This window comes from Zonotrichia leucophrys, chromosome 6 (assembly GCF_028769735.1).
Source record: "Zonotrichia leucophrys gambelii isolate GWCS_2022_RI chromosome 6, RI_Zleu_2.0, whole genome shotgun sequence".
Lineage (NCBI taxonomy): Eukaryota > Metazoa > Chordata > Aves > Passeriformes > Passerellidae > Zonotrichia > Zonotrichia leucophrys.
In genome coordinates, this window is record NC_088176.1 from 7,603,440 (window position 1) to 7,615,136 (window position 11,697).

Here is an 11,697-nt window from a genome sequence, read left to right on the forward strand (position 1 = left end):
CCAGTAGGTAAAGTGCAAGCACTAAATAAAAGTGCCCTGTAAAACCATGAATTAACATCAGTAATGAACATGGCTTTCAAAATGTACTGTGTGAAAATATCAGCAGTGAATTTTTTTCACTATTTTGTCACCACAAAGCTCCCTTTGTTTTGCAGTTTTTCAAAATAAACTACATATAAATAAATACATATTTGATGTTGCCCATATTTTCACTTTCTATAATCATAAGAAAATCACAAGCATAAAATAAGACCATTAACAAATAATCTAAAAGAGATAGAAACCTTCCAGCTCAATTAGAAGATAGCAGCTCCCTCCCTGCTAAGATCTGTTTTCCCCAAGCCCCAAGAGAAAGGAGAAATCACTCACTTCAACACCATTTGGAAGGAGCTGTAGTTGAAGGTGTAGCCACCGATCACCCACATGAACTTGCCGTGGAGGACGGCCTTGTGGGAGGCACGGCCCACAGAGGGGCTGAAGGGCTTCACGTTGGGCAGGATCCAGTAGGACTCCGTGGAGGGGACGTTCAGAGAACAATCTGGGCCTGTTTGGTAAACAAATGTGCAATTTGTGCAATCTGTTAGACGGGGATGTTAAAGCCAATAAAGCAGAAACAGGGGAGGCTTAATTACAGATGTCAGGATTGCTCATTTTGATAAAATATGGTGTACACTTTTATGTTTAACAGATGCTCAATGAAAAAATTGACAACATGGGATGTCAATCTAATTGAAAGCATTAGATTAGCTCAAATAATAACAGTTCATTTCCACATTCTTCTCAGAAAAGAGACTGTGAGTCACACATTGAAAGAAAGGCACAAAGCGTCACATTTTTAAATGACCTATCATATAGATTTAAAACTTTCAGCACTCTATGTTACCTTTGGAGAAAAACTATACTGTATTTGAATCAGAATAAGTGTATATCAAAGCAAATAATATTACAGTAAATTAAGTTACAAAATGCATTATACTATATTAAGTCTTAGAAGTAAAGCTTTCCCTTTGGAAATGCCATTCTGCACCATTTTTCAAGATGAAAATACACTATCAAGTGCTTTATCAAAATAATGATTTGAATATTTAAATTTTATAACATTTTATAGACTATTATACAAAGCCACCAAACCCACAACTACTACATACGATTTTCAAATACATTTCAGCCAATCATTTTTGTCAAAGTAAGAAAAGTCAGAAAATTGCAACATTTCTTTAGCTATAGGACTATTACAATCATGAACAGCAAAATCAATTATTTATTTGCTCCATGATAACAAAAATGCGATCACTTCATCATCAGTTTATGCTCTAGATCTTATGTAAAACCTGAATATATAGGGATATGTGTGTACATATATATATATATATATATATATATATCTATCTCTAAATATTGCTGATAAAGGTTGTTATTTCAGGGCCTTTGAAGAACCACAGAACAAGCTCCTGTCTGACCATGCGACTGAATAATAAAACAATACACAAAATTCAACATAGTTAAATTGAAAGTTAAGTAAAGTACATTTTAGGATCATTTCAGGATAGCTCATGAAAATATTACATCACCACTCAGCAATGGTCAAAATAAAGAATCGTGTCAGAATCAAGAATTCTGTTACCCCACTGCATAAATCTGTAGCTTGTGTAACCTTAGAAAACTGTGTCCTACTTAAAAAGAAGAGATTAGTGCTGGACACTGTTTACAGAAGTGTAATAAGGATGTTTCAATTACAGAAACCACTGAATTCCTTTGAACCAGTGACTTTTTCACTTGGAAAAACACAAAATTTGGAAGTTAATTATAAATGTCTATAAAATAAGTGCCAAAGAGGGTGGATATGAAGAGCCCACAGTCTCTCTGAATATAAAGAGCTGAGTTCTATGAAATGCAGCTTGAGGAAGCCATGTTCAAAGCAAACAAGAGGAGACAGCTCTTCATGTAAAAAGTATCAGATCTCTTTGGCAAGGATACTCCCCTGGCAAAGGGTGCTCCAGATGCAAATATTTACATTTGTCAAGGAGAGATCAGACAATTTTAGAATAGAGAGACGCTGAAGTTGACTAAGTACACTAAATAAGTAATAAGTAAGTTTACAATAATTTTAAAACATTATCTTGGGGGAATGGGAGCGCAGGGAGATAATGTTTTTCCAATGTTTATTGTCATTTTGGGGGCAAATTGTTACAGTTACTTCCTATACACAACAACCAGGCATGCAAAGTGTACATAGCCAGCTGTCAACTTTTCCTAGTATACTACAGAAGAATGATGTCCACTTGTATCCAAATTACCTTCCATTCACTAAACGATGGAGACACTCAATTCCCATAGTTCATTATACCTTCTCCTCAGAAAAGATTAATGGTATCTCAATGAGTTCTAATGAGAGCATGAACAATTCAGTGTATTATTTCTTAAGCATTAATAATTGATACTATAATAGAATTGTAACCTCAGCAAAATCGTGATTTTGGTAAATCACCGGAGGAAACAATTTGAATATAAAAGGGCTTTAAAATAAACAATTGATTAAGTATTCTTTGATCAGGGAAGAGCTGAAAATGATGGAAACGGCGCCTGCAGGTCAGGAGGAGCAGCCGGATCCCTGCCAGCCTTCGGGATGTGGCGGCCGGCAGGGACCCCTGGTGGCGAGTGGGGAGCGGAGCCGGAATTCCTGCGGCACATCCGACACAGATACCGGGCACCGGCTGCAATTAAATGAACGCAGGAAAACCGCCTCATACTCAGCTAAGAATGCAAAAATCTCAGCCGGATCAGTGATGGAAAGATGCCACAGGCAGCCCTCCTCCAGCCTCAGTGCTCCGTCAGACCTGAACGGCAGGAAAGGTGAGAGGGAAGCAGAAACACCACTGTGCCACAGAGTCACAGAAAGCCTCGGGCTGGAAGGAGCCTTAAGGATCACCCAGCTCCAACCCCTCTGCCATGGGCAAGGGCTGGCCACGTTATCTGTCAATCGGGACAGAAATGGAGTATACAGCTGCAGAAAGGCAGAACAATAGAATAGTGCTGGCCTCTATCAAAACATCATTTTAAAAGCAAATTCTTTTGTATGGCTATCGCTTTATAAAAACAAGGTAAGTGTAGGATTTATGAATAGCATTTATAGATTTTCCTGCTTGAATACATACACCATTATTTCAGCAAAAATACATATTCTCTTCAGAAACATTACATTCACTAAATACATGCTTTCTGTGCAACAAAGAGCACTACAGCTGCAGAACAAAGATAATGAAAAATATGGTTTGTTATGTTTTATGCAAATATGATTTTTCTCCATTCATTTAAAATTGAGTTTCTTTCTTATCTTCCTAATGTGTCAGTCAATCCACTGGGGGTGGAGGGGGGAATGCTTTAAAAACAGCAAACAACTTTATAAACCTGAACTAGAAGTCAATTACGTTATCCTCTAAGGTAGGAAAAAACTCTATAGGTTTAAAAAAGCAATTTATCCCCACCACACAAAAGACATAATCTAATTTCTATTTATTGAGGAGTTTCATGGAAAGCCATAGTAACAATCTGTTCCAGTAGTTTAAGTCATAAGATCAATTTCCACCTAAATGACTAAACATCATCTACTGTCTTCAAATCAAATCTTTTCCTTTGCGAGCACAGAAGAAAAAAGCAGAAGTGTTGATGTGTTGAATCTAAATTTCACGGTGCTCTTCATGCCATCTAATCAAAGCAATTTTAAAAGTATTTGTTGTTTTTTCTGGTTTTGTTTGTCTAATCATATGAATTGAGAATTATTACACTAATGTAATTTTTCAACCACCACATCTCAGTGATTGAAACCAGTCCTACAGTCAACTCAGTTGTGCTGGAATGGCTCAGTAATTCCTTCTAGGCATTTTACAGTAGGTGCACCCATGTATCCCCACACTGCCCCTGCACAGCTCTGCAATATCCATACTGGAAGTAAGTAATTCTCCTTTCCTGCAAACAGCCTTGCTGAAAATGAGACTCAATGGCAGGCAGAGAGATCCTGGTGAGGTGTCCAGCCACAGCAGCAGGGCAGCAAGCTGTGCCAGGACTCAAGCTCCTCCAGGAATGACAGAAATCCTAAAGCACATGAGCTGATGCAGCTCTTGAAATGCCCCTGGGTGCTGTGTGCTGCCTCAGCCCTGTTTGTCTCCTCAGGCAGGAAGAGGGGATCACCCAAGGCCACCTGGCCATGGGAGATGCCCAGGCTCAGTCTGAGCAGGGGAGCCAGAAGGGCTGCAGGGCCTGCCATGGGTGGGTACAGCTCCACTGCATCCCTTAACAGATCCCACACTCAAGATCAACAAGGCTGGCACAGGAGATGAGGCCAGATGTCACAGCATTGTCTGCTAGGAGTAGGAAAAGCTCTCCTAGTCTTCCATGACTGAGAACAAGTACAGTCTCTGGTAGACACCACATGAGATCTGTCATCTTAAACAAAAACAGGTTTTGCTCTGCAGGCTCTAAAAGAAGCAGGAACTTTGAGATCAGCTGTAGGTGACAATACCCATTGGACTAGAGGTTCTGAGACTCCATCCTAATGGCTGCAAGGTACCACGCTCCAGTATCTTTGCTAACAACTTATAGAAAACTTCACAGCTCTACAACAAAAGCCTCCTCCCAAATCTTAAATGGCATATTGATGACCAGTTTAGCCTAATTTTTCTTCTACCAGTGTTGTTATCACTGTACTTAAAGACCTGGTCTGTCTATACACCCTAGAAATGCTTATAAACAGCAACATTCTTCCCTCCCAGCCTTGATTTTACTTGTTTAAACAAACCATGCTCTGTTAGTGCCTTCCATAGCCCTGTCCATTTCTCCTGCTTGAGTCTGTTTCTATCTGTATTCATAAAACTGTAATTAAAAAAATGAAACATACTACAAATGCTTTCATATATTAAACTGGAACTTCTATGAGTGATCATCCTACCAGTGCTCTTGGCACTTTGGAGTTTGCAGAGCATATAAAAGTAATAATGTTAATTAGTTCATGCTCTAATTGAGATAGACAAGCAAGTTTTCTCCCATGTCACTCTCTACATCTCAATCCCAGACTATAAAACAAATTCTTAATGCTCTTAGTCTCTAAATGTATTAATTTACAATTTATACTGAAGTAATTAAATCCTACACATTATTTGCAGACTTTTTCGCAGGATATTCTGGTTCTACTTCATATTTTAAGTACCCTCCTCCTCTGTATTACCAGATTTCATTAGCAGCATTATACGTAGATTACAAAAAATTATGTAACACTATCAGTCCCAAGATCAGCCTTCAAGGAGCATTGATACCTTTCCATATGTGTTCAACACACCCACTCACAATTCATGATGAAGCAGCTGAGTTCCCCTTACTGTATCCTTGTGTACCCTCTGCACTCTTCATTTTCAATGATTTCCTGTCATCAAATGCTGAAGTTCAGACAAAATATATTGCATTTTCATGTCAATTTTCTTACAAACTATCTCTGTATGACCTACGCTGATAAATTCAGATTTCAACTGTTCTGTTATTAATCACAATATATGTTTCATTATTTCTTTCCTCAAGTTATGGTCTATAACTCTACACAGTGCTGAAATGAAGTTAACAGGTTTTGAGCTGCATTAATCACTTTCTTCCTATTCTTAAATGAAGGTGCTACAGATTATAAAGTAAATTTTGTATCTTACCTTATCAGGGAGATCAGCACCATCTACTTCTTGTATTCAGGGCAAAGTATTGCTTGGGCTCATTATTTTAATCAAGTTCTATTTTCATACATTTAAGTGTATGTTTTTTTAATAAATATTTAGGTCATAGATTTATTCTAAATGGATTACATTCTTCATTAAAACTCACAAATAGCAGGGGACTCCCTTCCTAAATCTCATCCTAATTAGACACAAAGAGCATTATCAACCCCATTAATGCAGCCATTTAGTGAAACAAATAAATTCTGCTAAATTTGCTTTCACTAATTGTCAAATGACATCATAAAGGTATTTAAAACTGCAGCTGGCTCTTCATTTACCTGTGATGTTCTTTCTCTTGCAATAAAGACACTTGACTTTTCTCACACAATTTTCAGACATTAAATTTCTAATTACAATAGCTATATTTTGTTTACAAACTGCACAGTCCTCCAAGAAGGCTTATCAAGTTGTTAAATTCCACCTGAAGATAAATCTGAAAAACATTTCCAGTACATATGAAATAACCATTCCTTACAAGATAATTCCTTCCTAGCAATTCTATAGACATAAACTTTTCTTAGACAGCTCTCATTTCTATGATCAACACTAAAAAAATCTACAAACATGGAGCACAGAAATAGGATTTTAACTTAAAATTGAGGGACAAAAATGTTCCTTGGATATGTGTCTTTATATGCATATACAGTATAAATGCACATATATTTAAAAGGACATTTCCCAGACTGTAAAATTGCAGTTTCTCCTTTCTGAATTGATACTTGACCAGGAGATGACCTGAAAAGTAAAACTGAGACAAAAAAGGCATGATCACTGGGCAGAACAGTGTTTATGAGAAACCTGCTTCTATTTTCTTTTTTCTTCCAAAAAAAGGCCTGTCCAAAGCAAATGTTGTATCACAGGTCCTCATCTCTGAAGAGACACAGACTTGTGTGCTTTTTGCTCAAGAACATCCAGGCCAAACAGGCCAAAACCTCAGATTTCAGATCTCCAGGCATTTGGCACAAGCTCTTCCCAGTGCTGCATTTCACCTGCTGCTGCCTGAGCCCCCATCTGAAACCCTCCCCACCAGTTTCACTAACCCAGCACCACACCAGCACAGCTTTGCTCAATGTCAACGCTGGGGAATAAGGCAGGCCAAACGAGAGTTTCACATCAAAGCCTTCTGCTCAAAAGTGGGAACAACCCCAAATCCAGTGAGTCCTTTCAGGATAACCTGAGTTAGACAGACTTTGACAGAGTTGTTCTGGGCACACTCATGATGCCATAGTACCAAGCAAGCAAAACACTGATTTACACTGCAGTAGTCATAGCTCCTTTTATACTTTCATTGTTTACTCTTCTCCTTACAGAAAGACTTATTTTTCCCTGGAGAGATGTTATAAAATTCAAGCTGCCTCAATTGCTAATGGATTTATTTCAAAGTTAATTAGTTTAATTTCAGAATCTGGTCTTCTGCTACATCTCTATCTGCTAGGAGCAGCTCTGTAGGGAGAATCCACTAACTATACATGTTCCAGAAATTTTATTGGTGTTTTAACTTTGGATTGGGGCTGAATGCCTGGTTGGGGCTGGTGTGCATAATGTGCAACCCTAGAGTGCATTATGTGCAACCCTAGAGCCCATTTTTGGTGTAGTTTCTTACAAAAGGAAAGCACTTCCTCTGTTTCCAAACCACCTCATATTGCAATCCAAAACAAAATAAACATGAAGTATCAGATGTGCCTTGAAGGTACCCTACTCATCCTCTTTAAAATGAATTTAAAGACAGTCTGTAATTCCTCTCTAATAGATTCCCCTTTTGCTTGCAGTGCTGATGCTCAGTGATCAAAGTATCAATAAAGTTTCTCTCAACTTCAAGAGCCTTCAGCTCTTTTTTTTTTTCCCTGTCTACACCTAGGAGTCAGCAATGTTTTCAGCAATTTCAAAGACAGTCCACTTAATCCTCTTTAAAGTATCCTTTCAGTCATCCTGAATGTTTTCACCTGTCACAGAAGTTTTTAACTGTTTGGAAATCTCTCTTCTCCTTTATAGCTTGAAACAATCCAAGACATGGTGTTCCTGGTATCAAAGAGAATCTTCAGGCTGTGAAAACATATTCAGCAAAAGCATTTTTCTATAAAATTCTTAAATAGGTCAAATTGTGCAAGAGCCACCAGTTTGGTCTCAGCCAGAGAGAGAGCAAGTCAGTAGTTTTGAGGCATATTTATTTCTTCCCTGAATTACATCCACAGCCTTGTGTTAGATAATGTCAAGACAGATTAACCAGGATTGGGACACTGTATTATGGTACAGAACTCAAAGAAAATTATACTTAGTCTGAAAAGTTCAGACTCCCTTACGTTGGGTGAAAATTTTAGATTAACCAGATTTTCTGTAAATACTAAATTTTGTTCTTACACCAACTTCAGGAATATTTAAGATTACTAGCATTATTAAAAATACTTTCATTAAAAAAAAAAAACAAAACCCAATACATTCAACTAGTGCATGTTTTCTTAAATGAAACACATATTAAAAATAAAAATTATGTCAATTATTTGTCTTCAAAGTCTAAAAGTCTAATATGGAAGCTTTTTTCTACATTTGTACAACCAAATACAAATATAGAATAAAGCAAATATCTACAAGATCCTTGTATTCAATTCCACAAGACATATCTAATAATCAGGGGATCCTACTTTTTATTCAAAAAAGTTATTCTATCCCAAAGAATACCCTAAAGTATTCCCTTTTCTCAGGATATTTCTTTTAAATGTGTTTTTTTTAATGTTCTTCAGAGCTGCTCCTTCAACGACTACCACAAGATGTCACCATTGTAAAAGAAACTCTATGCAGAAAAATAGGAAATCTGACATTTCTATTCTGAATCAGGGATTCTAATTATCATACATCCAAATCAATGCACTTCAGTGATTTTTTTTAATGCAGACACTAAAGTCACTCAAAATAAGATAAAAAGATAATAGCAATAAAAAATGAAACATGATATTCTCTCCTAAAGCATACAAATCAAGACCCTTCAGCCACTTGGTTTGAATTACTAAACAAAAGAAAAACTTGTCAGACAGCAAAAGAAAAATTTATGATTCCATCATTGCAAATACTCTGCACAGAAGATATTATCAGATTAGAAAGTACAGAATGTACAGGTATAAATAAATCAAGAAATAAAGTAGAGATGAAAGTTGTCTCCCAGAGCTTAAGGAAAGTTTGGTATTTAGTAAGGAAAAACAATTATATATCCAATACACCTCATCTGTGACAGAATTTTAAAAAAATTGAAATCTATGTAGATTCAGTGAAAATCCAAGGAATGATGAAGCAAATTCTCTTCATATGATCTGTAGGAAAGAGTGAGAAGCTAGTATGTAGTACAGAAATGCCAGGTGAAAGGAAGGCATTAGCAATGGTAGTCAGATTTTTAATTCTATTTTGTGCTTAAAACTTCTAATTAACTATACCTGAAGGTATAGCCTAAAAAGCATTTCCAAAGATCTGTGACATTTCCCCATTTTGTACTCAGCAATTTGACACTGCAAGGAATTCATGCACAACTAAAAGGATGATAGTCTTGCTGCAATTTCTATTCACAACTTCTGGACAGAGATTAAGCCTTCAGGATCTTTTTATGCACTACAGTCCTGGAAGGTTTTAAAGGACTCAGTAATAAGTCTACACTATTTCCATTCAATAACCATAATGCTAAAACACTTCCCTTCTGTGGGTGCACAGACTGCCTTTGAATGATCAACTCATTAATTATTAAGAAGTGAAATGTATTAGATCTCATCATGACTGTGGAGTAATAGGTGTGGCAGCTAATAGGAGTTAAAAAGTCATTTCCTTTGACATGCCAAAAGAAACAGCAATAAAACAGAACTGAGGCAGGAAGTCATGAGAAGAAGGCATATCAGCTAAGTAATCTGGAGGGATTTTAATATTTCTGTTAAGAGAATGGCAATTCCTAAGCATAGCAAGCTAAGCCAATTGAGATTTGTAACAGAAGTGGTAAACAATAAAAACAAAAAATCCACAAGCATCTAGCACAATTATAGCAAGTGAATTAAACATTTAGGATCCTAAATAATTTATCTGTAATGAGAAACAATGGTCTATGGTACTGGGAGAAAAACTGCACCACATGCTTACAGTACATCCATTATCCCACAGACAGTCTTGCACCATTATAACAAAGCAGTTCACCTTCCTGTTTCATTGAGAGGCTGCTACAAATTATACCCAACAAAAAGCAGACAGTGGCTACTTTACTTCAGGAAACACTAAAAATATGATGCAATGATGTGACATTAAAAGGAGGGCAGGGAGAAAATCAAATCACCTGGATAGAAAGCTAAGCAAAGCTTACCTTGCCAGCTGTCATTGCAGACACAGAGCTTCTCCCCTGTCAGGTCACAGTAGCCATGGTCTGGACTGCCACAGTTGGCTTTGCAATAGGGAATGTCACAGGCCTCCCCTTTCCAGTACTTGTCACACTCACAGTACACCCGGCTCGGCACAGACAGACTGGTTGTGCACTTGCCATGTTCTGAGCAGTTATTAGGGCAAGAGTTAATTCTGAAAAAAAAAAAAAGAAAGTAAGATATCTGACAGTACTGCAGCAGTATTTGTTAGATAAAGTATGTTTTATCATGAAAATTTTCTATTTACTGATAAAACTCAAGTTTAATGATGATTTTACAGGCAAATGAGCTCAAAAGGTGTTGATCCAATCTTAAATACAAAATTTTTGATGCACTCAGGATCACGAATACCTTGCACTGCAACAAATACTGACATGAAGCAGAAGGACAGGCCCTGCTTGGACAGATCACCACCTATTTTTGTCCTACATTCCAGTATAAGCACTCAGTCCTTTCAAATGCTTGTTATCTCTAGAAACAACCACACTGTAAGTAATTGAGCATAAACTCTCCACACAGGCATACAGTTAAAGGGTTTTCCTGAGCAGCTTTGGTCCATACTATAAACAGTCTGCCTAACATCTGGGGAGAATAAAAGAGGGAAGAACAAGTAAGGAAAAATACAAGATGGCTAATATCCTGAAACTACTTACAGGTAGCACTTCATTCTTTGAATCCTTAAAAAAAGAGCCACCTTAACTCTGCAGTCCAAGATGCAAAAATAGGAGAGCCTAAGCTGAAAGAAGTCTATGACTGTTCTGGGAGTTAGCATTTCTGTGATACACCCTACCAAACACTGAGATCACAGGCAATTGGGGTGTAAAATCAAGCAAAGTGGTTCCAGAAATGCAGGCAACTCCTTGAAATGAGGGAAGATGGAGGACATGGAATACGAGGGTCCAAGAGTTTCCATGAACTCAGGCAGTGTGTGCCTGATGAAGTCCAAGCAGGATTTGAAACTCTTTTCGATGACTCACAGCAAACTCAGAATAAAGTGTTGCTACAACCCTCTGATGATAATACAGACCACTCCCTGCAGATGTGAAATGGATACTGTTCAAGGTCTTCCTTACTGAATGAAGAAAGAGCTGTTAAAAGTTAGCAAAGAATTGTTCAAGGCTGGCCTTTGACAAAATGTAGTTGTGGTAGGACAGCGAGGAAACATTTTTGTCTCCTAAAGACTCACTTCTCAAAGGACTGATATAGAAAATCCCACATCTGACCATCATTCCAAACCTCCTGGGGGTTTTAGTTGGTAACATACATGGCATTAAAACCATTGAAAGCATTAACAGATGCACGCTACAGCTGTGAGGAACCTCTCCCCCAGCCTCACAGGGAGTGTTCTGCAGGAGGGTGAACAGTTAAGTTTTTCCACCAGGAGATGTTAGTTGGAAAGCAGACCATTTCCCACTCCAACTGGTTCATTAAGGATTCAAACAAAATGAGAAAAACTGGATCAGCAGAATTGGAAGAAAGTTGCCTGACTCCAAGGAACAGAAAATTTACTCAGACTATTCTGAAGTAATTACAGTTGTTTGCTACTGAAATGGCACTTTGGT

The 11,697-nt window shown here is 37.6% G+C and overlaps 1 protein-coding gene across 3 annotated transcripts in view; it reads right to left on the reverse strand.

Moving 5' to 3' along the window:
• ATRNL1 (attractin like 1) overlaps positions 1–11,697 on the reverse strand; it is a 440,678-nt gene that overhangs the window by 385,990 nt on the left and 42,991 nt on the right. For all 3 annotated transcript variants that reach the window (XM_064716242.1, XM_064716241.1, XM_064716243.1), the window contains exons 5-6: positions 10,081–10,289; positions 370–544 (exon numbers count right to left, since the gene is read on the reverse strand). In XM_064716242.1, the coding sequence (XP_064572312.1) occupies positions 370–544; positions 10,081–10,289 (384 nt within the window). The remainder of the gene's footprint in view (positions 1–369; positions 545–10,080; positions 10,290–11,697) is intronic.